The sequence below is a fragment of the Podarcis filfolensis genome (assembly GCF_964270895.1).
Source record: "Podarcis filfolensis genome assembly, chromosome: 8".
Taxonomy (NCBI): domain Eukaryota; kingdom Metazoa; phylum Chordata; class Lepidosauria; order Squamata; family Lacertidae; genus Podarcis; species Podarcis filfolensis.
Genome location: NC_139611.1, coordinates 86,432,820 through 86,460,707, shown reverse-complemented (window position 1 = coordinate 86,460,707; position 27,888 = coordinate 86,432,820). Strand labels below are relative to the sequence as shown.

Sequence of the window (27,888 nt, the reverse complement as noted above, 5' to 3'; positions counted from 1 at the left end):
GAGAACCCGGAAGCGGCTGCGGCTGCTAGGAGCTCCACGTGGGCGCTGCAGCCATGGAGGTGCGGGGCGGCGGCGGCCGGAGCGGAGCCCCGGAGGGTGAGCTTGGGGCGGGGGGGGGGGAGGCGAGCAGGTTCTTCGGCCCCCGTTTCCCAGAAGGGGCCTAAGATGGGGAGGCTGAGAAGGGGGCGAGACAGCTGCAGGGAGGGTGGGAGCGGAGTGGAGCCTCCATGTGCAAGGGCAGTGTACCTGCGGAGGGCGTGGAGCAGAGGGAGCCTGTGGTCCTGATGCCAAAGGGCCTGCAAGGTCTCCCTGATGTTTAGTCGTGTCCGCCTCTTCGTGACCCCCTGGACCAGAGCACGCCAGGCACTCCTGCCTTCCACTGCATCCCACAGTTTGGTCAGACTCATGTTTGTAGCTTCGAGAACACTGTCCCACCATCTCGTCCTCTGTCATCCCCTTCTCCTTGTGCCCTCCATCTTTCCCAACATCAGGGTCTTCTCCAGGGAGTCTTCTCTTCTCATGAGGTGGCCAAAGTCTTGGAACCTCAGCTTCAGGATCTGTCCTTCCAGTGAGCACTCAGGGCTGATTTCCCTAAGAATGGAGAGGTTTGATCTTCTTGCAGTCCATGGGACTCTCAAGAGTCTCCTCCAGCACCACAATTCAAAAGCATCCATTCTTCGGCGATCAGCCTTCTTTATGGTCCAGATCTCACTTCCATACATCACTACTGGGAAAACCATGGCTTTCACTATATGGACCTTTGTTGGCAAGGTGATGTCTCTGCTTTTTCAGACGCTGTCTAGGTTTGTCATTGCTTTCCTCCCAAGAAGCAGGCGTCTTTTAATTTCCTGACTGCTGTCACCATCTGCAGTGATCATGGAGCCCAAGAAAGTAAAATCTCTCACGGCCTCCATTTCTTCCCCTTCTATTTGCAAGGAGGTGATGGGACCAGTGGCCATTATCTTCGTTTTTTTATGTTGAGCTTCAGACCATATTTTGCACTCTCCTCTTTCACCCTCATTAAAAGGTTCTTTAATTCCTCCTCACTTTCTGCCATCAAGGTTGTGTCATCTGCATATCTGAGGTTGTTGATATTTCTTCCAGTGATCTTAATTCCGGCTTGGGATTCATCCAGCCCATCCTTTCGCATGATGAATTCTGCATATAAGTTATATAAGCAGGGAGACAATATACAGCCTTGTCCTACTCCTTTCCCAATTTTGAACCAAGCAGTTGTTCCATATCCAGTTCTAACTGTAGCTTCTTGTCCTTCATAGAGATTTTGCAGGAGACAGATGAAGTGATCAGGCACTCCCATTTCTTTAAGAACTTGCCATAATAGTAAAGGTAAAGGGACCCCTGACCATTAGGTCCAGTCGTGACCGACTCTGGGGTTGTGGCGCTCATCTCGCTTTACTGGCCGAGGGAGCCGGCGTACAGCTTCCGGGTCATGTGGCCAGCATAACTAAGCTGCTTCTGGCGAACCAGAGCAGCGCACGGAAACACCGTTTACATTCCCACCAGTGGTACCTATTTATCTACAGAGGTACCTCAGGTTAAGTACTTAATTCGTTCTGGAGGTCCGTTCTTAACCTGAAACTGTTCTTAACCTGAAGCACCACTTTAGCTAATGGGGCCTCCTGCTGCCACCGCGCCGCTGGAGCACGATTTCTGTTCTCATCCTGAAGCAAAGTTCTTAACCTGAAGCACTATTTCTGGGTTAGCGGAGTCTGTAACCTGAAGCGTATGTAACCTGAGGTACCACTCTACTTGCAGTTTGAGGTGCTTTCGAACTGCTAGGTTGGCAGGAGCAGGGACCGAGCAACGGGAGCTCACCCTGTCGCGGGGATTCGAACCGCCGACCTTCTGATTGTCAAGTCCTAGGCTCTGTGGTTTAACCCACAGCGCCACCCGCGTCCCTTACTTGCCATAATACTGGGGGCTATTTACCGATCTCTCCTATCTCTCTCCCCCCCCCAGGACCGTTGCGTTTTGAATGCCCGGAGGAGTTTGCTGCCAGCCCGTTTGCCCCTGGGCCGCCCCTCAGCCCTGAGTCGCTCCAAAGCCCCTCGAAGCAGCTGGTGCTGATCAGAGCCCCTGCTAACTTCAGCCCTGAGAGGTAGGTATGTTTGTGTGCATGTGAGCATGAGCGAGCTATGGAAGCCTCAGGTCACCTTTCCGCAACCTGGTGCCCTGCATGTTGCACTACAATTCCCATCAGCCCCAGCGTCACAGGGCCACACTGGTTTCAGCTGAGGGGAGTTGTAGTCCTGGGCACCAGGTTGGAGAAAGCCGCCTTAAGATGGGGGTATTATTATTGTTAATTGCATTTATTATTCACTTTTTGCCCCTCAAAAGCGACTGGCAGTATTTTAAGCAATCACGTACAGTGGTGCCCTGCAAGACGAATGCCTCGCTAAACGAAAAACCCGCAAGACGAAAGGGTTTTCCGATTTTTTAGCAGCTTCGCAAGACGGATTTCCCTATGGGCTTGCTTCGCAAGACGAAAGCCCATAGGGAAATCTCCGGGGACAGCGGGGAAGCGCAGCACGCCTTCTCCTCTGTTCCTGGACCTGTCCTGAAGGCTTGCGGTGGGAGGAAGGTTTTTCTCCCCACTGCCAACATTCAGAAGGCTGTTCTGAAGGCTGGCGGTGGGAAGAAAAGCCCTTCTCCCACCGCCAGCCTTCAGAAGATTTCCCCCAGGGCTGCCTAGGCTGCGGATAGCAGCCTGCTGCCCCGCGCGAGGGGCGCTCTGCTTCAGAGCGCCCCTCGTGTGCGGCAGCAGGCTGCTATCCGCAGCTTGGAGAGCCCTGCGGGGAAGTCCTGCAGGGCTCCCCAAGCTGCGAATGTCTGCCCCGCGCGAGGGGCGCTCTGCTTCAGAGCGCCCCTCGCGCGGGGCAGCAGGCTGCTATCCGCAGCCTAGGCAGCCCTGGGGGAACTCTTCTGAAGGCTGGCGGCGGGAGAAGGGCTTTTCTCCCCCCCGCCAGCCTTCAGAAGAGGTCCGGGGACAGACTGTCCCCGGACCTGGTCTGAAGGCGGTCTCCATAGGAACGCATTAATTGATTTTCAATGCATTCCTATGGGAAACCGTGCTTCGCAAGACGAAAAACTCACAAGAAGAAAAAACTTGCGGAACGAATTAATTTCGTCTTGCGAGGCACCACTGTATATACCTTAAAACCAACTTTTTAAAAAATCTAAAAGACAACAATGTAATTTATTTGCAGTGGTACCTTGGTTCTCAAATTTAATCCGTTCCGGAAGTCCGTTTGACTCCCAAAATAGTTTGAAAATCTTCCAAAAAACGTTTGCAAACTGGAACACTTACAGCGTTTGTTCGGCAACTGAGCCGTTTGGGAACCAAGATTTGACTGTACAGTCATACCTCGGGATAAATACGCTCCAGGATAAGTATTTTCGGGTTGCGCTCCACGGCGACCCAGAAGTAACAGAGCGCGTTACTTCCGGGTTTCGGTGCTCGTGCATGTGCAGACGGTCAAAACGACGTCACGCGCATGCATGGAAGCGGCGACACGCGCAGACACATCTTACGTTCTGTTCAGGATGCGAACAGGGCCCCGGAATGGATTCCGTTCGCATCCCAAGGTACCACTGTATTTATTTTACACTAAAACGTCCCATTCATGCAAAAAGACCATAGAGACTTAAATGGAATGTTTTTGCCTGCTGCCAGAAGATATGGAGAGATGATGCCAGGAGAGCATCTTGTGAAGAGCCACCACTGAAAAGGCCGCATTTTCATGTCGCCACCCTGTGGACCTTTCATTGAGGGGGAACACAAAGAAAGGCCTTGAATGATGATTGCGGGGTCCAGGCTGGTTCACATGGGGAGACGTGGTCCTTGAGCCATTGGGGTCCTGAGACCTTTGTAGGTCAAAACCAGCAGTACCCCCCCATCGCTCTTTTCCTTGGGGAGGAGTGGGGACAGTCTGCGAACGAGTGTGCAGGGTCAGGTCTGGTTGTTCCCAGGTTCTGCAAACACAGCATTCGCTTGTACAACCGACATCCTGTAAAATAATACCTTTTCAAAGCTTTGTTGCATCTGCTTCTGTGTGGAAACGCATCTGTGTTCTCTTCCATGGCTGACTCTCTCAACATGCTCTTTGGTTCCTGCCCCCCAGCCTCGAAGGCCACGCCGTGCCCCTCATGGGCTTCCAGATTCTGAAGGCGCCACAGTCAGACGGGACCCAGAAGGTCTACCACGTCCAAGCGACTCCAGGGGACCGGGGCAGCAGTGCCCGCCTGCTCGTCTCGTCGGGCCACTTGGACCTCCTCACCTGCGCACCCCCTTTCAGCAGCTCCCTGACTTTTTGCGAGAGGTACGGAGACCCCAGTGCCAACCAGCCCCTCTTCCCTGTGGCAGCCAGACCGGCCCCCCAGATCCCCGAAGGCCTCAAGCAGCGCTTCCTGCCTTTTGGGGGCTGTCTGAAGCGGCCCCCTCCCGTGCAGGAAGCTGCCGAGGAGCACCCCCGGAAGAAGAAGAAAAAGAAGCGGACCCTCGAGAGGGTGGCAGACCCCCAGGAGCACCCCCTGGTGAAGCAAGAGGAGTCCCGGGAAAGTCGAGGTCTGGAGGCAATTTCTGAAGGGCTGGTGGCGCGAGAGGAGATAGCCCCCGAGGAAGGGGCTGGGGAGGAGGAGCGCAGTAGCAAGAAGAGGAAGAAGGAGAGGAGGAAAGAAGAGGGGGAAGAGAGGGTGGTGGCACCTGGTGAGGCTGAGCCCAGGTCCCAGGCAGGGGGGAAGGCTGCACACAAGCATAAGAAGAAACGGAAGCATGAAGAGGAGGCAGCGACGGTGCCGACAGCCTTGGTGGGCCCTGCCTGCCTCGAGACCGAGCCGGGGAGGGAGCTGAGCAGCCTGGGGGGCAGCCCCCAGGCCTGCCTGGCACAAGTCAAAGAGGAGCCTGAGCTTAGCCCCCCCAAGAGGAAGAAAAAGAAGAAGAGGGAGAAAGCCGGTGAGGAACGGGGGACGGCGTCGCTGGAACCCAGCTCTGTGAAGCAGGAGCTGGGGGGTTGGGGGGAGCTGGAAGCCCCCTCTGGGCCACCCGGAGAAGGAGGAGAGGGGCAGTGGGAAGGGGAGTCCTCTGAGCCCAGAGCGGAGGAGCTCAGCCAGAAGCATCACAAGAAGAAAAAGAAGAAGCACAAGAGGGAGGAGGAAGCGTCATGGAAGGAGGAGCCGGCGAGCGAGCAGGAATGAAAAGCTGCCCTCCAGCTCAGGTTGGGGACATCTTGCGGTGTGGACAAAAACTCCTGCTTTTTCTGAGAACAATGTCCCCTCCACGAACTACGCAGCTTGTCCGGTTGCTACAGGAGACAGAGATTTGAAGGGGTCCCTGGTTTGCCCACAGCTGCTCAGATCCTTATTTTCTGCCTCTGGATTAGATAAGGAGCTGTGAAGCAGGAACCAAACTTTCTTTTTCAGCAAAGCTTGCTCCCCCCACCCAAGAAGAATAAGGGACAATCTTGGGGGGTGGGTTTTGCCACACAGTGGTTGTTTTATTGCAAAGTGGGTGGGGAAAAAGAGAAATATCGTTGGCTGCTGGAAAAATAAAAGGTTTTGTCCCCTTCCAGGAGGCTGTGCTGTTCTGCCGGGTTTCCTCAAGGCTCTGCAGGCAGCTGAGTTTTTGAGCTAGGAGGTTTGAGGGGTGGGGGGACGGGACGCCAGACAACAGACTTGCAGAGAACGTGCTCCTGGTCTTCTCGCCACGGAGGCCCCTGCTCACTTGGGTGCTTTGAGGAACGGCTGGTGCAGGACGTCAAAGAGCCTTCTGGCCTGGAAGAAAAGGGTGCCATTGAAAATTGGGGAGACAAATGTTCCGTATGTGTATGTGGGGATTCCCGTGGGTGCTGCTCTGTGGGGACCTGTGAGTGGAAAAGGAGGCTCTCTCTGTCACCCTCTTCCTCAAAGCAGTCCCAACCCTAGGAGACCCCGAAGCCTTTGGGGAGGGGCCATTGCAGATCAGAGTCCTACGCTCAGACCCCAATAGTACGGATGCCTGAAACCCTAGAGAGCTTGCTGCCAGTTAGATGGTCTATTGTGGTATCAGGCAGCAGTTTCTGCTCCTATTTAAATCAGCTAGCTCTGTGTTGAGAATCGTTGAAGACTGGGATGTTTACTTTTCAAGATAAGGCCCACAGCTTAGCTGCTTGCGTCCTGAGATGCCTCTTATTACTTACTTTGATTTGCTGCTTCTGCTGTGCTCCCTGTTCACCAGCAGCAGCAGCCTCCCAGTCATTACACACTTAGTTTCCCACAATGAAATCCCTGACTCCCTTCCGATCTTAAAGTCACTTTTGATAGGGCCCACGAGGCTACGCTGCTGCAGCTGCATCACCCATGGGAAATGCAGCCCAGGATGCAAATCCAGCCATTTCGCACTTTCTCCCCCTTCAGTCCTGAGAGCGAGAAGATTGAGGCCTCAAAAGTAGTTCCTGGGAGACCTTGCAAAGTAAAGGTAAAAAAGGTAAAGGACCCCTGGATGGTTAAGTCCAGTCAAAGGCGACTATGGGGTTGCGGCGCTCATCTCGCTTCCAGGCCGAGGGAGCCAGCATGACTAAACCACTTCTGGTGTAACGGGACACGGTGATGGAAACCAGAGCGCACAGAAATGCTGTTTACCTTCCTGCTGCAGCGGTACCTATTTATCTACTTGCACTGGTGTGGTTTTGAACTGCTAGGTTGACAGGAGCTGGGACAGAGCAACGGGAGCTCACAACCATTATGCAGATTCAAACCGCCAACCTTGCAGTCGGCAAGCCCAAGAATCATAGAATCATAGAGTTGGAAGAGACCACAAGGGCCATCGAGTCCAACCCCCTGCCAAGCAGGAAACACCATCAGAGCACTCCTGACATATGGTTGTCAAGCCTCTGCTTAAAGACCTCCAAAGAAGGAGACTCCACCACACTCCTTGGCAGCAAATTCCACTGTCAAACAGCTCTTACTGTCAGGAAGTTCTTCCTAATGTTTAGGTGGAATCTTCTTTCTTGTAGTTTGGATCCATTGCTCCGTGTCCGCTTCTCTGGAGCAGCAGAAAACAACCTTTCTCCCTCCTCTATGTGACATCCTTTTATATATTTGAACATGGCTATCATATCACCCCTTAACCTCCTCTTCTCCAGGCTAAACATGCCCAGCTCCCTTAGCCGTTCCTCATAAGGCATTGTTTCCAGGCCTTTGACCATTTTGGTTGCCCTCCTCTGGACACGTTCCAGTTTGTCAGTGTCCTTCTTGAACTGTGGTGCCCAGAACTGGACACAGTACTCCAGGTGAGGTCTGACCAGAGCAGAATACAGTGGCACTATTACTTCCCTTGATCTAGATGCTGTACTCCTATTGATGCAGCCCAGAATTGCATTGGCTTTTTTAGCAGCCGCGTCACACTGTTGGCTCATGTCAAGTTTGTGGTCAACCAAGACTCCTAGATCCTTTTCACATGTACTGCTCTCAAGCCAGGTGTCACCCATCTTGTATTTGTGCCTCTCATTTTTTTTGCCCAAGTGCAATACTTTACATTTCTCCCTGTTAAAATTCATCTTGTTTGTTTTGGCCCAGTTCTCTAATCTGTCAAGGTCGTTTTGAAGTGTGATCCTGTCCTCTGGGGTGTTAGCCACCCCTCCCAGTTTGGTGTCATCTCCAAATTTGATCAGGATGCCCTTGAGTCCATCATCCAAGTCGTTGATAAAGATGTTGAATAAGACCGGGCCCAAGACAGAACCCTGTGGCACCCCACTAGTCACTCTTCTCCAGGATGAAGAGGAACCATTGATGAGCACCCTTTGGGTTCGGTCAGTCAGCCAGTTACAAATCCACTGAGTGGTAGCATAGTCAAGACCGCATTTTACCAGCTTCTTTTTTTTTTATTATAAAATATTTATTAGCATTTTCAAGAAACACCTAACAAACAAAAAACCAAAAAATAAACAAAACAGAAAACACAAAAATACATAATATTCAAAACTAAACACAAAAGAGAAAAAATAGAAAAAACACATAAAGTTTCTGTTACTTATAATTCTTAACCTTATTTCTCAGACCTCCTCACACCTCCCCTTCTTGTATTCCAATTTAAATTGTCAATTCAGCAAGTCCTTAACTTATTTCTTTACCTTAGCTTAAACATTTATTCTAACATACTATTATTTTATTTTACTTCTTTTTTCCATTTCCTCAATTTATTTTTAGCAACCTTATTTTCAATTAATTTAAAAAGAAAAAACCAATTTTACCTTTTTAAAATTATACATCAATACTTATACCTCATTATTTATTCTTAGACCATTTTCCTAAAGTCGACCAAAATTTCCCTTCCACGATTTACCCAATTTCCTTACCACTAACAAAATATAAAAAGCAAATTATCCTTATGTACCCTTTGGGTTCCCAACCTCCACCCACCCTTTTCCCGGTTCCAGTCCCCAACCAATATCCGTCAGTCTTTATGTTATTTATTTAGCCTGGAGATCTCACGTCCGAGGCCCTTATATCTCTCTCAGTTCCTTTCTGCCGGTCTCTTTGATAGTCTTTGATATTAAGCCCCAAGTCTCGGAGGGGCTCCGGCCCAACAGAATCCATGTTACTTCCAGCCGGTCCTCCATCCTTAAAAGCAAAGCCTATGGGGTGCTCCAACTCTTGTTTCAAGTTTCTTTCAGATCCAGATGTCCCCAAAGCTCCAGCTTTCCCCTTCAACAAATTTGTAATCCTCAGGTCTTCAGATCTCCTCCAAAGAGGGTCTCTCCATTTTCCAGACTCCCATTCAGACCAGGCTTTCCACATCCAATTTTTATTGTCCTTTTTTGTCATCATGTCAGGCCTCATAATGTAGCTCTCCTTTAACTCCTGCAAATCTCCTGCTCCTCCTTCATTTTCTTCAAAAGCCACATATTGCTCCATCGTATCTACACTTTCAGTTTCATTTATTTGTTCAGTAGAATAGGCTTCCTGTTTCAAGTCCTTATCAGACTCAAAAATGTTGTTTACTGTCCAGTGTAGTAATGATGCCTCTGTAGACAAAGCATTGTATTCCTCTTGCAAGTTTCCCAAGAGAACGAGTGCTCTGTCCAATTCTGCTTGAAATTTACGTACTCCAGCCATTTTTATGATGTAGTGTCCCTATTACCCCTCTAGGGGGATTTTAGTTCCTTAGTATTCCTTTCAGCTCAAAACCAAAAGTCCAGTTATTTTGTAACAGTCCTCCTTGTTTTCAACAAATTATACCAAATAAACCAGCAAGAACAGCAGAAACAATGTTCTCTTTTTCCAGCTGACAACTAGCTGACTAGCAGCTCACTTGACAGCTGTCAAAATCTTCAATGCAACAGGCTTTCTCATGGGACGTTCCCGGGTCTCGGGGGGGGGGGGTGAAATTTCAACTCCCAAAATTCTTTTTATCCTCCAGTAGATCTTCTTATCGTGTCAAAACCGTGAAGTCAAGATCTTTCATTAAAAAACAAAAACAAATTCTCTCGACCTTAGCTGCCCAGTCCTTTGCTTTAAATTGTTTACAAGAGGGGGGGGGGTGGACTTCCTTTTTAGCCCCTTCCCGCTCGTTCCAAATCCAAAATTAAAAAATTTTTAAAGTTCCAATCTCCGTATTACTCACGGGTTTATGTTTTAGAGTCCAATCGGTCTTGGAAGAAGTTGGCGCTCTCTGTCAATGGCTTGCGGCTTCACTCCGTAGGCGAGGGAGTACTCTCAGCACCACGCCCCACCCTGCCTCCGTTCCGAAGCCTTTAAAAAGGCTCCGTCGCGGATTGGGGGGGCGCAAATGGTGCCCGCCGAGTCTCTGTGTTCACAGGCATCCGCGCCTGTGATTTTAAGGGTCTCCGCTTCGCCGCAGCGGCCAGACCCAGACGCTACGGAGCCGATTCCCTCCGGAGCTCGGAGGGAATCCGCCATTAAACAATGGCGCCAACCCGGAAGTCTCATTTTACCAGCTTCTTTACAAGAATATCATGGGGCACCTTGTCAAATGCCTTGCTGAAATCAAGGTAGGCTACATCCACTGCGTTCCCTTCATCTACCAGGCTTGTAATTCTGTCAAAAAACGAGATCAGGTTCGTCTGACATGACTTATTTTTCAGAAATCCATGCTGACTATTGGTGATCACAGCATTCCTTTCTAGGTGCTCACAGACTGTTTGCTTAATGATCTGCTCCAGAATCTTCCCTGGTATTGATGTCAGACTGACTGGGCGGTAATTATTTGGGTCCTCTCTTTTCCCCTTTTTGAAAATAGGGACAACATTTGCCCTCCTCCAGTCTGCCGGGACTTCGCCTGTTCTCCAGGAATTCTCAAAGATGACTGCCAGTGGTTCTGAAATCACATCTGCCAGTTCTTTTAATACTCTTGGATGCAGTTCATCTGGCCCTGGAGACTTGAATACATCTAGACTAGCCAAGTATTCTTGTACTATCTCCTTAGTTATTCTGGGCTGTGTTTCCTCTGCTGAATCATTTGCTCCAAATTCTTCAGGTCGGGCATTGTTTTCTTTATCGGAGAAGACTGAGGCAAAGAAGGCATTGAGGAGTTCAGCCCTTTCTGTGTCCCCTGTTTGCATTTCACCATCTTCTCCTCTGAGTGACCCCACTGTTTCTTTGTTCTTCCTTTTGCTACGAACATACCCATAAAAGCCTTTTTTGTTGCTTTTAACCTCTCTAGCAAGCCTGAGTTCATTCTGTGCTTTAGCTTTTCTGACTTTGTGTCTACACGTGCTGGCTGTTTGTTTGAATTCCTCTTTGGTGGTTTCCCCCCTTTTCCATTTTTTGTACACATCCTTTTTTAATCTTAACTCAGTTAAAAGTTATTTAGATAGCCACCCTGGCTTCTTTAGGCACCTTCCATGTGGTTTAGACCACAGCGCCCCCTGCGTTTCTGTGCGCTCTGGTTTCCATCGCTGTGTTTCGTTGCGCCAGAAGCGGTTTAGTCATGCAGGCCACATGACCTGTCTGCGGACAAACACCGGCTCCCTTGGCCTGAAAGCGAGATGAGCGCCACAACGCCATAGTTGCCTTTGACTGGACTTAACCATCCAGGGGTCCTTTATCTATACCTTGCAAAGTACCTGACTACGACGATGTGGCAGGCCTCAACCTCCCACAATCCGACGAAAGACTATTTGTGCATTGGACAGCTGTACCTTTTGGGGCCCGATCCCTGGGCACAGGGACAGATCCTCTTTGGAAGCTTGGACGATGCTTTGCAGCGACTACAAGGCAAGAGTTAAAAAGTTAAAAAGCAAGTCTAAGGAAGAACCGGGCTTAAGAGTTCACAAAGTGTTCTGCAGCAGGGCTGGGGAACCCTTTTCAAGTCTAGGGGCCATGTTCCCTGGGCAGGACCAGATGCTAAGGCAGGTGGATGCAAATACTACCTTTGTACAGTGAGCTAGCTACTACACAGACACCCACACCCCTCTCTGGCTGCCCCGAGAAGCATTATTGCAGGATTCCAGCTTGTCAGAAATGCTCCAGGAGGGTTTGAGGCAGGGCTGATGGGTGGGGGGGGGGGCTGGGGAGAGGTCTGAAGGGCAGGCAGAAGAGGCTTAGAGGGCCACAATTAGTGCCCAGGCCTGTGGTTCCCCAGCCGTGTTCTGTAGGAGGGCCACAGGAAGTGTTTTCAAAAGGGAATGGGGGTGTATTTTTAGTGCTGAAGCAGTCCTGTCCCCCCAGAATATCTCATTTCTGGGATTAAAGGGAAGGGCTTCTGGGTCAAAGGGCATAAGCTGCCAGACTTGAAATGGGGGCTTCTCTTGAAAACTTGCCCCTCCCACGCCAAGGAAAGACACTCACTCCAAAGGTGGAGAGCAGACTCAGGGTGTCTGTCTTGTTCACCGATTTCACGCTGGTCAGGCAGTCTGTCACCTGCAGTGAGAGAAGGAAGAAGAAGAAGAGTTTGGATTTGATATCCTGCTTTATCACTACCCTAAGGAGTCTCAAAGCGGCTAACATTCTCCCTTCCTCCCCCACAACAAACACTCTGTGAGGCGAGTGGGGCTGAGAGACTTCAGAGAAGTGTGACTGGCCCAAGGTCACCCAGCAGCTGCATGTGGAGGAGCGGGGAAGCGAACCCGGTTCACCAGATTACGAGACTACCGCTCTTAACCACTACACCACACTGGCCAAGCCTGGGATAGCTCAGTCAGTAGAGCAGGATGCTCTTAATCTCAGGGTCGTGCTCCATGTTGGGCAAGAGATTCCTGCGTTGCAAGGGGCTGCGGTAGATGAGGCTTGTGGTCCCTGCCAACTCTATGATTCTGTGGAAAGCTCTGCAGCACCTGACCTGCAAAGCTTATGGTTGGGTGTTTCTATTCATTTTGCAAACTTCAGAGAGGAATGAATGCAAGTAGCATTTCGGGTGCTTTCAGGAAAAGCACGCGAGGGAGATGCTTGGTTTTAGAGATGGCAAAGAACAGCAGGGCAAAGGGTGATCTGTCATACATGTGACAGTCAAGGACTTACGGCCACTGTCTCCTTAAAAACAGTGCCGCCACCATCCCTTTTCCATCTGGGATTATTTGGATGGCAGGCAGGGGAGGAAATAGATGCTGACAACCTGTTATCCAAGTGGCGGAGTTGGAAAGGGCTCTCTGTGTGTGAGAGTGGGAATAAAAAGGGGGCAATCAGCTACCGAGGAGAATGAGTCTGATCTAGGCCTGCGGCTCCCTAGCTAACACGGCTGAGGCTGGTGGGAAGGAGTTTCTTACTCTCGACAGGTAGTCCCGGTCCACTTTCTCCTTCAGCAAGTCGGCCGGCTTCTGCTCATAGGCTTTGTAGGTTTCCAAGTAGCGTCCTGCTTCCTCTGGGCTGGAGAGGGGAAAGAGAAGTCAAAGGGCTCAGCAGACCCACGTCTGAACACAACACCCCCTGTTTCGTGAGCAAAGCTTGCCAGCAAGCTTCATGGTTGCCTTCCCCCACCCCCAATCTATTGACAATGAGGGCTGGAAACTTAGGTTCATCAAGTAGCTGACAAGCTGGGGATTCTGCACATGGTGCAATGTGTGTCACCACCTCGACAGGGGAGGGGAGGCAGGTGTCACCTCACGAGATCTTGGAGGCTGGGAAATGCTTTCCAAAAGGGAGCATCTCATTCCCTAGATCTTTGGAGCAATGCAACTGCAACTGCGGTTGGAGGATGGATGGCGGCTAACAGATTGAGGTTGAATCCTGACAAGACAGAAGTACTGTTTTGGGGGGACAGGAGGTGGGCGGGTGTGGAGGACTCCCTGGTCCTGAATGGGGTAACTGTGCCCCTGAAGGACCAGGTGCGCAGCCTGGGAGTCATTTTGGACTCACAGCTGTCCATGGAAGCGCAGGTCAATTCTCTGTCCAGGGCAGCTGTCCACCAGCTCCATCTGGTACGCAGGCTGAGACCCTCCCTGCCCATGGACTGTCTCACTAGAGTGGTGCATGCTCTGGTTATCTCCCGCTTGGACTACTGCAATGCACTCTACGTGGGGCTACCTTTGAAGGTGACCCGGAAACTACAACTAATCCAGAATGCGGCAGCTAGACTGGTGACTGGGAGCAGCGGCCAAGACCACATAACACCGGTCTTGAAAGACCTACATTGGCTCCCAGTACATTTCCGAGCACAATTCAAAGTGTTGGTGCTGACCTTGAAAGCCCTAAACGGCCTTGGTTCAGTATATCTGAATGAGCGTCTCCACCCCCATCATTCTACTCGGACACTGAGGTCCAGCACCGAGGGCCTTCTGGCGGTTCCCTCATTGCGAGAAGCCAAGTTACAGGGAACCAGGCAGAGGGCCTTCTTGTAGTGGCGCCCTTCCTGTGGAACGCCCTCCCACCAGATGTCAAAGAGAACAACAACTACCAGACTTTTAGAAGACATCTGAAGGCAGCCCCTTTTAGGGAAGCTTTTAATGTTTGATGTATTACGGTATTTTAATATTTTGTTGGAAGCTGCCCAGAGTGTCTGGGGAAGCCCAGCCAAATGGGCGGGGTATAAATAATAAATTAATATTATTATTTATTATGTATGACCCCCAGGGGTGGGCTGGGGCAGCCTGCCTTCTGACGCACAGGAATCCACCCTCTGCCATGGAGTCTAGCAGCAGAAAAGGCTTTGCGATGGGAAGAGACAGGCTGACGGCTGGATCGAGAAGGACCTCGCTGAGCACACAAACCAGCCTGTGAAAGAATGCAGCCATCCGCCATTTTCTGGGGCAGAGGCAATTCCTGGCCCTGTTGCTAGAAATCTGGCTTTTTAACCTGTATTTGCACCCTGGGTCTTCTGCACACCAAGTGCTTGCCCTGCTGCTGAATCCCTGCCCCCTCCAAATTACCTTGGGCGAGAGCTAGACTGCATTCAGGCCAGTGATTCAGAAGCTGGAAACTTCCTCTATGCTGTTGTTTCGAGTTTCTGCAGACGCCCCGTCTCTCTCCCCCCCCCCCAGTCTTTGGTCCTCACCTCCAGGCCAGGATGAGGGTACAGTCAGCGAGGATGCAGATCTTGGCCAGCTCCTTCAGTGCCTGGTGTGGGTCTTTCTAAAGGGAACAAGGAAGGAGTTGGGAAAATGAGCCACCCAGGTCTGGAGGGGGTAGAGAATGAGGGGTGTCAATGTGGAAGGAGTGGGACACGGGTGGCGCTGTGGGCTAAACCACATAGCCTAGGGCTTGCCGATCAGAAGGTCAGCAGTTTGAATCCCCGCGACGGGGTGAGCTCCCGTTGCTTGGTCCCTGCTCCTGCCAACCTAGCAGTTCAAAAGCACCTCAAAGTGCAAGCAGATAAATAGGTACCACTCCGTCGGGAAGGTAAACGGCGTTTCCGTGCGCTGCTCTGGTTTGCCAGAAGCGGCTTAGTCATGCTGGCCACATGACCCGGAAGCTGTACGCCGGCTCCCTCGGCCAGTAAAGCGAGATGAGCGCCGCAACCCCGGAGTCGTCTATGACTGGACCTAATGGTCAGGGATCCCTTTACTTTTTCCTGTGGAAGGAAGAGAATCTGGCTGCAGCATCAAAGCAAAGACCCACCGAGCCCAGCATCCCTCTCTCAAGCAGAACATGAAGGGAACAGTTCACAATTGGTGTCTGGGGATTCCTCCGACGTCATGGAGAGGGAATGAACACAAGAAGTGCCTGGTGGATCAGGCCAAGGGGGGCCCATCCGCTTCTCCCAGTGGCCAAATAACCCTAACGAACCTAGGAATCTAGATAAGACTGCCTCTGGGCTTGGAGGATCCATAAGGACATAAGAACCTGGCTCAGGCCAATGGCTAATAATAATAATAATAATAATTTTTTTTAAAAAAAAATAATATTTATTAACAGTTTAAAGATTACAAAAAGAAGAAGAAAAACTAAACAAGACAAAACAATACATTACAAAAACAAAAAACACTACAAAAAACATTAAATTAACAAAACAAAACAATTAAAAACACATCCAGTAATTTCGATATCTTATCTTTCATCACTTGTTTCAGCGACCTCCTCACACCTCCCTTTTTGTATTCCACTTCAATTAACTGTTTCAGCAATTCATTTCCATCTTCCTCTATTTTCTGTCCTGTAATTTATCTTAACATATTCTAACCTTATTTTTTCCCTTTAATACATTAATAATCTATTTGTACTTAGTTCCTTATAACATTTCTGCTAAAGCCATATAACTTTATTCCAACATTTTTCTAACATTCTTTGATTTTACAGTATTTCTGTAAATAATCTTTAATTTTTTTCCAGTCTTCTTCCACCAACTCTTCTCCCTGGTTTCGGATTCTGCCAGTCATTTCCGCCAGTTCCATATAGTCCATCAACTTCATCTGCCATTCTTCCCGGGTGGGTAAATCTTGTGTCTTCCAATGCTTCGCAATGAGTATTCTTGCTGCTGTTGTCGCATACATAAAAAAAGTTCTGTCCTTCTTTGGCACCAATTGGCTGACCATGCCCAGGAGAAAGGCCTCTGATTTCGTCAGGAAGGTATATTTAAATACCTTTTTCATTTCATTATAAATCATCTCCCAGAATGTCTTAATCCTTGGGCATGTCCACCAAAGGTGAAAGAATGTACCTTCAGTCTCATTACATTTCCAACATTTATTGTCAGGTAAATTATAAATTTTTGCAAGCTTGACTGGTGTCATGTACTACCTGTAAATCATTTTCATTAGATTCTCTCTTAAGGCATTACATGCCGTAAATTTCATACCTGTGGTCCATAACTGTTCCCAGTCAGCCATCATAATGTTATGTCCAACATCCTGTGCCCATTTGATCATAGCAGATTTCACCGTTTCATCCTGAGTGTTCCATTTCAACAGCAAGTTATACATTCTTGACAAGTTCTTAATTTTGGGATCTAACAATTCTGTTTCCAATTTTGATTTTTCCACCTGGAAGCCAACTTTTTTATCCAAGTTATATGCCTCTCTTATTTGATAATAATGGAGCCAATCTCGCACTCTATTTTTTAATTTTTCAAAACTCTGCAGTTTTATTCTGTCTCCATCTTGTTCCAGAATTTCCCAATATTTTGGCCATTTGGCCTCCATATTGAGCTTTTTCTGTGCCTTCACTTCCATTGGTGATGCTAACTGTCAGCAAACGTTCCATTCGCAGTCAATGAACATTCCAAAGCACATCAGTTTTACTAGCAGCCCGCTTCCAGGTTCAGAGCGGTGGTATTTTGACTTCCTTCACTCTCTCCTGCAGGCGTATACAATCCAAAAAACTTCCCCCCTCTTCTCCTGCTTCCAAGGGGGGTTTAATATTTTTTACTGGTGGAAATTTAGTCCTTTACAGTAGGCTTTCCAAGACTTTAGCTTGCAGCCTCTTTGCTTCAGTCTATTTACAAAAGGGGAAGGCAGACTTCCTGTTTTGATCCTCCCCGTTTCGATGCCAAATTAGACGTTTAGAAATCCAATTCTTCACTCTACTCACGGGTAGTTGCTTCAAAATCCAATTGTCCACAGGAAAAAGTCAGCTCTCTCTGGCAACAGCTGTGCAGCTTCGCTCCATGGAAAAAGCAGTCGATTCGAAGCACCGCTCACCGCACATCGCTCCGGATCCCCGAAACCGGGTTTCCCCGTGAGTAGGGGAAGCGCAAAAGGTGCCCGCCGAATCCCACGTTCACAGGCTTCACCCGCCTGTGATTTTTAGTGGGTCTCCGCCTTCGCCGTGGCAGCCAGACCCGGGTTTCCACGAGGCAAATTCCTCCCGATCAGAGGAATTCCGCCATTACCAAAGGCGCCAACCCGGAAGTCCAATAATAATAATAAATTATTTTTTTTTAAAGCCATCCTGAGCCCGGTTTTTTTTTTTTATAAATATTTATTAAGTTTTCCAATTTTATGCAAACACAAAAAGAAAAAGAAAAAGAAAAATATTAAAAACAAATCAATTTCAATAACAATTTTTCAGTAACATGTTTCTATGACTTCCTCATACCTCCCCTTCTTGTTTTCTGGTTCAAATTGTTAATCCAGCAAATCCTAATCTCTAACATTCCTTTTAATTAACACCTTATTTTCCACTCAACTTTTTAAATTTTATGACTTAAACAATTTTAATCCCTGTTATCTTTATCATAACAGCTAGAGACCACAAAAGTTCAATCCAGCATCTTTTCAGAGTTCATTAATTTTGTAGTATTTCTGTAAATAGTCCTTAAATTTCTTCCAATCTTCTTCTGCCGACTCTTCTCCCTGGTCACGGATTCTGCCGGTCATTTCTGCCAGTCCCATACAGTCAATCAACTTCATCTGCCATTCTTCCAGAGTGGGTAGATCTTGAGTCTTCCAGTGCTTTGCTATAAGTATTCTTGCTGCCGTTGTAGCATACATAAAAAAAGTTCTGTCCTTCTTTGGCACCAAATGGCCGACTATGCCCAAGAGAAAAGCCTCTGGTTTTTTCAAGAAGGTATACTTAAATACCTTGTTCATTTCATTATAAATCATTTCCCAGAAAGCCTTAATCTTTGGGCACGTCCACCAAAGGTGAAAGAATGTACCTTCAACCTCCTTACATTTCCAACATTTGTTATCGGGCAAATGATATATTTTTGCAAGCTTGACTGGGGTCATGTACCACCTGTATATCATTTTCATAATATTCTCTCTTAAGGCATTACATGCCGTAAATTTCATACCTGTGGTCCATAACTGCAACAAATTGTAAGCCTCCCTTATCTGAAAATAATGGAGCCAGTCTCGCACTTTATTTTTTAGTTTCTCAAAGCTCTGCAATTTCAGTCTATCTCCTTCTTGTTCCAAAATTTCCCAATATTTTGGCCATTTGGCCTCCATATTGAGCTTTCTCTTCAGATCGTATAAATCTTTCGCCTTTTACCTGAGCCCGGTTTTTGAAGGACAGGGTATAAATAATAATAATAATAATAATAATAATAATAATAATAATAATTTTTTGTTTATACCCTGTCCTTCCCAGTTCAAAAACCGGGCTCAGGGTGGCTAACAACAAATTTAAAACAATTATAAAAGCAGCAAAAAATACAGTATAAAAACATGAATAGCAATAAAATTCAAAAATCATTTTAGGGGAAATAAGCATTAGATAATCCCCAGGGCTAGCTGGCTGAATTGGTCCTACCTGGGCCAACGGAGAGGCCAGGGGAGAATTAGCTGTGGGCTCCCAGAGTGGGTGATCTTCATAAAAGGGGAGGGAGAGGGAAGAGAAGGGAAATAAAAGATCAGGCTGAATTCAAATTAAAGGCCAGGTGGAATAGCTCTGTCTTACAGGCCTGGCAGAAGGAGGTTAAATCCTGCAGGGCCCTAGTCTCATGGGACAGAGCATTCCACCAGGTCGGAGCCATCACTGAAAAGGCCCTGGCCCTGGTGGAGGATAGTCTGGCTTCCTTATGGCCCGGGACCTCTAAACTGTGGTTATTCGTGGACTCTAAGGTCTTCTGTGGGGCAGACCAGGAGAGGCGGTCCCGTAAATATGAGGGCCCTAATTCACAAAGGGCTTAGTTCAGCATCCTGTTCTCACAGTGGCCAAACATATATTCCAAAGGAAAACTGAGAAGCAGGATCCCCTCTGCCTTCATTTAGGTTTCCAGCTGTGGAGCCAGAGCTGAGCCATGATTGATAACCTTATCTTCCATGAATTTCAACCCTCTTAAAACTATCCAAGGTGGTGGCCTTCACTTCCTCCTGCAGGCGTGAGTTCCACAGTTTAACTCTGCTGTATGAAGAAGGACTTCCTTTGGTCTGTCCCGAATCTTCCAACACTCAGCTTCGCTGCATGGCTACAGGTTCTAGCATTAGGAGAGAAAACATCTCTCTTACCTGCTTTCTCCTTGCCATGCATAATTTGATAAGCTACCCTGACACACCTTGCTTGCCTTTTTGCTAAACTGAAAGAGAAGATGAAAAGAAGTGGCTTCTGTGGTCCAGGGACTGAGAATAGGGATTGGCGGATTTTGTGGAGCTGGCAGCCCGAGCCGGAGGGAAGGAGAGGGCTGGAGTCAGAGGAGGTGAGGTGGTTCAAGGTGTCTCACCACATCGACTTGAAGCAGCAGCACCTGCAGCATGTACGTCTTTCCGAGCTGGCGCAAGCGTTCGTGGATGTAGCCAGGGTTCAGGTTGTGGTACCGGAGACTGCGGGTGGCAGAAAGAGAGAAAAGAAACCATTCAGAGCAAGTTTTATTTTGTCAAAAGGGGTGCACCAGCTGTGTGGGAGAGGCTGCCGGGCCCTTTAAATGGTCTTTGCCAAATCTCGGGGCACAGGTGAAATGTTACATTGCTGGAGAGACCCCTTTCCCAGCAAAGATGCTATATGGTTCAATGCTTGATTTGCAGGTGCTTTAGTGCCACCTCACTGCCACATAACACCTGCTGCTCTTCCAATCCCTGGATCCTTTGGAAAGGATTTGCCTGTGTCGAAGGCTTAAACAGGTCCTCGCACACCTGGTTGCAAACCTCACCACCCGCTGAAACAGCTGAGTGCTGCAATGACGTCATGGAATGTTCACGACTACTCCAGCTTCTCAGCGGGGAAGCAGCCGGCCACAATATGGTCAGGGCAGCTTCTGACAGTGAGAAAGCCATTTTATTTATTTCTGTTTGTTTCATCACATTTATTTCTGTTTGTTTCATCACATTGATTGTTAAAAGGACCTTGACGTGGTTTGCAAAAAGATAAAACAGTAACATTCTCAATAGTAAAAAGGCAACAATGATTTAAGACTTTTAAAAAGTTCAAATGATAGTCTAAAAACTCTTTCTTTCTTTCTTTCTTTCTTTCTTTCTTTCTTTCTTTAATATACTGCCCTTCCTCACAAGATCTTGGGGCAGTTCACAGAATAAAAACAAGGTAAAAACACAAGAAAATAGTTAAAACCAACAAAACAATAACCAAAGCATTTCGTTACCGTGCTATTGACAAGCTCAAAAATTCTGCTTCAGAACTGGATACCGAAACCACGCTTTGCTTTCTGCAACGCCAACCAATCATTGTTCCAGTAAAATAAATAATATACCCACTACACCTTTTGTGATCCCCAGATTAAAACTCCCACCAGCTTTCTAAACATCTGCTTGTCAAAACAAGAATTATTTTAGCGGAGTATCTTGCCTCATGTCAATAGGCAGGAAGTTACACAGTGTGAGTGCTGTCACACCAAAAATATCAAATTCTTACAAACGTGGAAGAGGTATTGTGCAACACTTGTGACAGTGATATTTCCACTCACTGAAGCGGTTGAGTATATGGGGGTAAGCTGATCTTGTGGATCAGTTTGGATCAGAAAAGAAGCCTCGCTCAGGGGCTAGCAGTGGGAAGAGTTGTGTCCTCTCCACAGGAGACCAAGAAACCTGCAAGCTTTGGACTTGGGGGGCCCTAGAGGCAGCAGCCTGAGCCGCTTGGGGTATGCGCAGATGCTCACATCTGCCAATTCTCACCTCAGGAAAAGGGCGCAGGTGCTTTGGCCCAGCACATAATCCGGGACAATCTCGCCAAACTCCCAGGGCACATTGCGGATGAACTTCAGGATAGGGTTCCCCCTCTGAGGAAAGAAGGGGGTAAAGTGAGGAGTCAATGGGCATCAGGGTTTCAGACGCAGCTCGAGGTCGTAGATGCAACTAGGATGTGGGGTAAGTGGGAGAGGAAAGTGGGAAGGCAGACAAAGGAGAAAGGGGCCAGAAAGGAGAGGCAAGAGATTTTGCCTCCTCCTGTCAAATTCTGCCAAGGCCCTTTTACATGGACACCTGGAGCGGTTTTCTTGACAGCTGTGAGCACGTGACACTTTCAGATTTAAACTGGGGCTCAGCCCTGGAAGCAGTCGTGAATGCCTGGCCTGCTCATACAGAGAAGGTAGTCTCTGAACATGTGCAAAGTGCTTTCTCCTTGCCCCCTCGAAGGCTGCCAAGATGGAGGAGGAATGGTTTACAAGTAAGATGGGGTCTAAGGCTTTTCCCTCTGCGAAACTAGGCAGGGTTGTAAAATAGACAAGAGTTCCTGGATTTGAGTTCAGGAGGTCTGGATTGGAATTCCTGCAAAGCCACGGAAGTTTATACAGTAAGCGCAGTCGGTTCCACACATTAGCTGTGATTCCAGCATTGCACGGGGTTGGAGTAGATGGCCCTTGGCATCCCTTACAATTCTATGGCTCATTTGGGATTTCGGAACTGCCCTGGGCTCTGTTCGAAATCCACCACAGCTTGACCTATCTAGAGCAGCCTCTGGGTAACACATAACGCCAGCAGAATTTCCCAAAGGGGCAGGGGCTGAGAGAGGAGGAGGAGTCCTCTGCTGCTTGCCCACTCCCCTCTCACCTGACGGGGGCTGACGATGATGCTGTTGTGTTTGGTTCCAGGTTTTGGCGCTGGGTTCAAGGGGGGTGCTCTGTCTTCCGTTGCGCTTTGCACGACAGGGAGGCCCTTGTTTTCGCCATGTGGAGGGGGCACTCTTGGGAGAGCAGAGGCGGCGGTTGTGGCAACAGATGCTCCTTGCTTTACCAGAGGAGCTGAGGAGGCCACCACTTGTCCAACGACATAGTCTGCGTACGATGCGCCCCCTGGCGCAACTGGGGCCTCGGAGGCTGGCGAGGCTTTGGCTGCAGAAGAGGGTTTGAAAAGAAGTTTCACCTGGAAATGGAGAGGGTGGGGAGAGAATGTTGGGTGACTGAGGAATTAATTTTGGCTCTGTTGGAGAGGAGAGACAGTGGCTTCTGTGAGGGAGGGAGCTCTGTGCGTGTGTTGGGTTTCAGTGTGACCATACGGGTGAAGATTATTTACTGATTATTTCATCATCATCATCATCATCATAATTTATTTATACCCCGCCCATCTGGCTGAGTTTCCCCAGCCACTCTGGGTGGCTTCCAGTCATGTATTAAAAACAATACAGCATTAAATATTAAAAACTTCCCTAAACAAACAAAGCTCAAAGTGGCTTACAATGGGAATAATACCACAAAATTATCAGTAAAAACAACTCTTTATAGCATTATAAAATCAGCAATAAGCCAAAAACAGATTAAAACATGCACCAAACGTTCTGCATGCTCATTTTGCATCTCTGGGTAGGCTTTTCTGAACAAAAATGCCTTTAGTAGGTGCAGGAAAGAGTTCAGCAAAGGCACCTGCCTGATATCCATAGACAGGTAGTTCCTAAGTGTAGACACCAACACACTAAAATATTTTGTTCTTACAAATGTGGAGTGGGTATTATGTTGCACCCGTAACAGGGCCAGTTCCACCGATCGAAGCTGTTGAGTGGGCATTTGTAGGGTAAGGGGCTCTCGCAGGTGAACTGGTCCATGCTGCAGCATTCTGCACTAACTGCAACTTCTGGGATGAGTGTGAGGGAATTCTCACCCAGAGCGCATTGCAGCAATCCAGTCTGCAATCCAGTGCATGAACTAGAGAGGTCAGACCTTCCCGGTTATGAAACCAACTGAGGTCCATGTTAAAGTTTCTGGGTCGTAAATCCTTTGACCCACGGAGTCTTGCTGCAACAGCACTGCAATAAATTTGATTTATTGCCACTCCGACAAACTTCAGTGGCGCCCACACGCTTCCACTCACGCGCTGACACTCTTCTCAGTTGTCGGACATTAGCAGAGTTCACACGCAGCGTAAAATGGCTTTGTCTGTGTTTGCGTGGTGTCTTCAATAACTCAGCTCGACACCAGTGCTTCTAATCTATAACTCTTTATTTAGAAGCATCCAAAAAAAAAAAAACAGAAAAAACCTACAGAATCTAGCTGCATGTTCGCAGCTTTCTGTCTCTAACAAAAACAACACGACCTTGCTAACGTTCCCAGACAGACAGACTGCTCTCCAGGGAGAGCTCAGCCCCCACAGAGCACAGATCAAAGGAAAATGCCCAGGTCATGTGGGCAATGCACCCAGTGAATCAAGAACACTCCTGGAGTGTTAACTCTTAACTGTCTAGAACCACAACAGTCCAGTAAGATTTCAGGGGTGGGGGGAATAGTCCTCCAAGAGAAATCTTCACACCCTCACCCAAAACCTCCCGTCGTACCGGAGCGACGTCTTCATCATCCATCTTCACAGTGAACTTCTTCCTCCCTTCCATTGCCTTCTCAGATGCTGGGGGCTCCATGTCTCCAGTTCCTGGCAAGAGTCAAGAAGGTACATCTGAAAGCCTTGCTCAGTCTCTCCACCTGCTGCTGTGGGATGCCAGCTTGCAGCCCTATGGCAGCACGTGTGTTTTACAAGAGCAGCAGGCTAAAAGCTGGCACGGCACAGCTCTGAAAGATTCTCCTCTTATTTCATTATTTCAGCTGCCAGAATCCAGGAGGAATACCTTATCCGCCAGCCACACACCCATTTCCCAAGCACAGAATCACAGAGTTGGAAGGGAGCAACAGGGTCATCTAGCCCAACCCCTGCAAGGAAGGAATCACTGGGGGGTCATTTTATGTGAGAAGCAGACTTAGGCATGGGGGCAAGCTAGGAATTATGTTTCCCTCCCCTTACAGTTTTGATCTATGGGCAACTTTTAAAATGAGGCTGCATTTTAAATTGCATTTTAACCTGTATTTTAAATTGTTTTCCCCCCCATTATGTTTTTACTGTAATTTTACTGGTGTTAGCCGCCCTGAGCCTGGCTCTGGCCAGGGAGGGCGGGGTATAAATAAAGTTTATTATTATTATAAATCAATAGTTTATATATGCATCGCAAAAGATCAACGAAAACAAGTTTATGTTTATGACAACTAAATGCTTTCTGCATTCCAGGCAAATGTGTTTTTGTCTTGAGTGGGTGAAAACTGCTGAAATGCTTTTGGCTCCACCCGACCTGTTTGAGTGGGCACTGTTCATTTATTCAGGACATTCTCGGCTTTCTCATACATTAAATGGGAGCAACGGGTCCCTAAGGGCATGGTATGAGGGCACCCGCCCTTTTGCTCCAGTTAAACAGGTCTGGGTGTGATTTGGAGTGGTTGGAGGAGACACTGCCTGGGAAAACCCCTCCGTAAAGACTATTGAGTTCTGTGCTGCAAGAAAGGCAGGATAGAGATGGACTAATCTTAAAAACCAGAGACATCACCTTGCCAACAAAGGTCCGTCTAGTTAAAGCCATGGTTTTCCCAGTAGTGATGTATGGAAGTGAGAGCTGGAGCATAAAGAAGGCTGATCGCCAAAGAATGGATGCTTTTGAATTCTGGTACTGGAGGAGACTCTTGAGAGTCCCATGGACTGCAAGAAGATCCAACCTCTCCATTCTGAAGGAAATCAGCCCTGAGTGCTCACTGGAAGGACAGATCCTGAAGTTTGGATTTGATATCCCACTTTATCACTACCCGAAGGAGTCTCAAAGCGGCTAACATTCTAATTTCCCTTCCTCCCCCACAACAAACACTCTGTGAGGTGAGTGGGGCTGAGAGACTTCAGAGAAGTGTGACTGGCCCAAGGTCACCCAGCAGCTGCATGTGGAGGAGCGGGGACGTGAACCCGGTTCCCCAGATTACGGGACTACCGCTCTTAACCACTACACCACACTTGCTTGAAGCTGAGGCTCCAAGACTTTGGCCACCTCATGAGAAGAGAAGACTCCCTGGAAAAGACCCTGATTTTGGGAAAGATGGGGGGCACAAGGAGAAGGGGACGACAGAGGACGAGATGGTGGGACAGTGTTCTCGAAGCTACCAGCATGAGTTTGACCAAACTGCGGGAGGCAGTGGAAGACAGGAGTGCCTGGCGTGCTCTGGTCCAGGGGGTCACGAAGAGGCGGACACGACTAAACGACTAAACAACAAAAAAGGGATAACAGTGATCATTAGAGTGTAGGAAGAGCCTGGCTGCTGGATCAGGCCAATGAATCGACCCATTTCAGTCCAGCCTCCTGCTCTCAAAGTGGCCGACCATCTAGATGCCCATTATGGGAAACCCTCGACAGGAAAGGGATAAAAAAAAAGCATTAAAATCAGAATTTTTGGGAGGGGGTCCTGCTCCCCCCCCCCAGCCTCCCTCTTCCAAATGCCCACAACTGTGGGCTCTTTGCAGGCAGGGACCTTCCATTCTGCTCTTTTGTCAATTACAATTTATGTTTTCCTTATTATTGGGATATGGGGAGGGGTCACGACCTCCAAACTTGGGTCGCGTCAGAATCACCATGGTAACGGGGAAACGCCCGTCCCTTCCCTTCACCTCGTCCATCATAAATTCTGCCTCTTGATTGGACAGCCAGGGCTCACCTGCTCAGGCGCATGCGCATCAGTTCCCGCGGCCGGCTCGTTCTCCGCCAGTGGGCCTCTCTGGCTCCCGGACGATAGACACCGACGCCGAGCGAAGCGCAGAGCGGCCACCGAGGCTTCTTTAGCCGCCAGTGCTTTTAATCCGAATAACGGAAAGGCGGGCAGCGCGTGAGGCGACTCCTTCCGGCGACCGTCGTTTCCCGAAAGGAACCCGGATGTATCTTCTTCCGGGCGCTCTAGCCTCTTCCTTCGCACCTAACTCTATGGTTAAAGAAAGGCCAGGCAAGGCTTTTCCTGTCTCTGGGGCGAATCCGCCTCCAGAATAAACGTATAAAAAAACCTCTCAAACATTTATTTCCCTCACAGTCGACCGCCTCAGGAAAAAGCGAATTTACACCCACTTCCGGTTTCGACCTGGGCGCCGCCATGGGACCAGGCGGAGCCGGAAGTCACTCTAGCCCCCGTCCTCTATGGCCGTCCGCGTTGGGCTTCCGCCGGAAGCGTCCCTGAGGGTGAAGCTGAGGGGAAAGCGGCTCCTCGTCGAGAGCCATGGCGCCCGAGGAGGCCCAGGCGGGGCCTTCGCTTCCCGGAGCGCCTGCCTTGTCCCGCTCCGGGCTGCGGGTGTCCTTCGCGGAGGTGGCCGTGCGCTTCAGCCCGGGCGAGTGGGACCTGCTGGGCCCGTGGCAGAGGGCCCTGTACAAGGAGGTCACGCTGGAGAACTACGCCAATGTTCTCTCCCTGGGGGGGAGCAGCGGCCCGGACCCCTCGGATCCTGCCTGGAGGGGAGAACCGGGGCGGTTCGAAGAGGTCCTGCGCTCCCTCCAGGTGGTAGTAAAGGAGGAGGAGGAGGAGGAGGAAGAGGCAGGCCAGGCTCTGTGGTCCCTCGAAGAGAGGCAGAAGGAGGCCAGAGGTCTGGCAGGTGATCCTGTGCACGAAGGAGGACCTTGTGCGATGCTGCCAGCAGGATCTGAGCATAGAGAGGCGAACGGCAGCGGCGTGCGCAGAACCCAGAAGACGGGCGAGAGACCCTTCCGGTGCAGCCTGTGTGAGAAAAGCTTCAAATCCAAGTCAAACCTTACGGAGCACCAGAGGGTGCACACAGGAGAGGCCCCCTACAAGTGCGAGCTGTGTGGGAAGAGCTTCAAGCGCAATTCCGCCCTGACGGAGCACCGGAGGATTCACACGGGGGAGACCCCGTATAAGTGCGAGCGGTGTGACAAGAGCTTCATGCGCAAGTCGAGCCTTACCATGCACCAGGTGACCCACACCACCGAGAGGCCGTACGTGTGCCGAGTGTGCGGGAAAGGGTTCTATTACAAGGCAAAGCTGATCGAGCATGAAAGGACCCACACTGGAGAAAGGCCGTATAAATGCTCAGAATGTGGGCAGAGCTTCAATTACAGGACCAGCCTTCAGGCGCACCAGAGAACCCACACAGGGGAGAGGCCGTACAAGTGCTCAGACTGTGGCAAGAGGTATACTTCTCATTCCAACCTTAGTGTGCATCGGAGAATCCACACGAAAGAGAAGCCTTTTAAGTGTTCAGAATGCGGGCAGAGCTTCTATTACAGGAACAGCCTTAAAGTGCATTGGAAAAGCCACACAAGGGAGAGGCCTCACAAGTGCTCAGACTGTGATCGGAGGTATACTTCTCTGTCGGGCCTTGTTAAACATCGGAAAATCCACACTGAAGGGAGGCCTTACAAATGCCCGGATTGTGAACAGAGCTTCCAGCTTAGCACGCAGCTTACTGCACACCAGAGAAGCCACGTAGGAGAGAAGCTGCACAAGTGCTCAGACTGTGGTAGAGGGTACAGTTCTCAATCAAACCTTGTTAGACATCAACTTGTGCACACGAACAAAAGGACTTTTAAATGCTCGGAATGTGAGCAGGGCTTCCAGTTCAGCACACAGCTTATTGCACACCAGAGAACCCATGAAGTGGTGAGGATGTAAGAATGCTTGGACTGCAACAAGGGCTCTGCTTCTCCTTTCAGTCTTTTTAAACGTAAAAGAATGCACCTTATAATGCTCAAAATGCGAAGCCAGGCCTTGGGCTGACTAACATTCAATGTCGTTCTAAATGTGTTGTGGGAATGTGGGGGTTTCCTGGTCTGCTCCTGCTTTTATGTATTTCGTGCTCTTATTTTGTATTTTAATGTTGTGAACCGACCTCTGATCTTCAGATGAAGTGCAGTATAATAAATGAATAAAATAATTGTAACTCA

General features: G+C 49.0%; 2 protein-coding genes across 2 annotated transcripts; one reads left to right on the top strand and one right to left on the bottom strand.

Moving 5' to 3' along the window:
* On the top strand, positions 1-5,585 carry POLR1G (RNA polymerase I subunit G). The gene is made up of 3 exons (XM_083627599.1): positions 1-96; positions 1,981-2,119; positions 4,143-5,585. Exons 1-3 carry the CDS (start codon positions 54-56, stop codon positions 5,212-5,214), a joined length of 1,254 nt encoding a protein of 417 aa, XP_083483725.1. The 5' UTR covers positions 1-53; the 3' UTR covers positions 5,215-5,585.
* Positions 5,489-26,081, bottom strand: ERCC1 (ERCC excision repair 1, endonuclease non-catalytic subunit). Its single transcript, XM_083627791.1, has 10 exons — positions 25,661-26,081; positions 23,482-23,573; positions 21,768-22,079; positions 20,895-20,998; positions 19,493-19,592; positions 14,444-14,520; positions 12,720-12,819; positions 11,806-11,877; positions 11,157-11,225; positions 5,489-5,790 (listed from the first exon to the last, which is right to left on the bottom strand). Exons 2-10 carry the CDS (start codon positions 23,560-23,562, stop codon positions 5,737-5,739), a joined length of 969 nt encoding a protein of 322 aa, XP_083483917.1. The 5' UTR covers positions 23,563-23,573; positions 25,661-26,081; the 3' UTR covers positions 5,489-5,736.
* Between the last annotated feature and the right edge of the window lie 1,807 nt (positions 26,082-27,888).

Excerpts from the sequence above, each read along its gene's own strand:
- POLR1G (XM_083627599.1), top strand. The coding sequence starts at position 54 with ATGGAGGTGCGGGGCGGCGGCGGCCGGAGCGGAGCCCCGGAGG. Across the intron at positions 97-1,980 it reads CCGGAGCGGAGCCCCGGAGG|GACCGTTGCGTTTTGAATGC; the intron begins GTGAGCTTGGGG and ends TCCCCCCCCCAG. Across the intron at positions 2,120-4,142 it reads GCTAACTTCAGCCCTGAGAG|CCTCGAAGGCCACGCCGTGC; the intron begins GTAGGTATGTTT and ends CCTGCCCCCCAG.
- ERCC1 (XM_083627791.1), bottom strand. The coding sequence starts at position 23,562 with ATGGAGCCCCCAGCATCTGAGAAGGCAATGGAAGGGAGGAAGAAGTTC. Across the intron at positions 11,878-12,719 it reads ACCGGGACTACCTGTCGAGA|GTGACAGACTGCCTGACCAG; the intron begins GTAAGAAACTCC and ends CTCTCACTGCAG. Across the intron at positions 5,791-11,156 it reads CAGGGATCGGGCCCCAAAAG|GCCAGAAGGCTCTTTGACGT; the intron begins GTACAGCTGTCC and ends CTTTTCTTCCAG.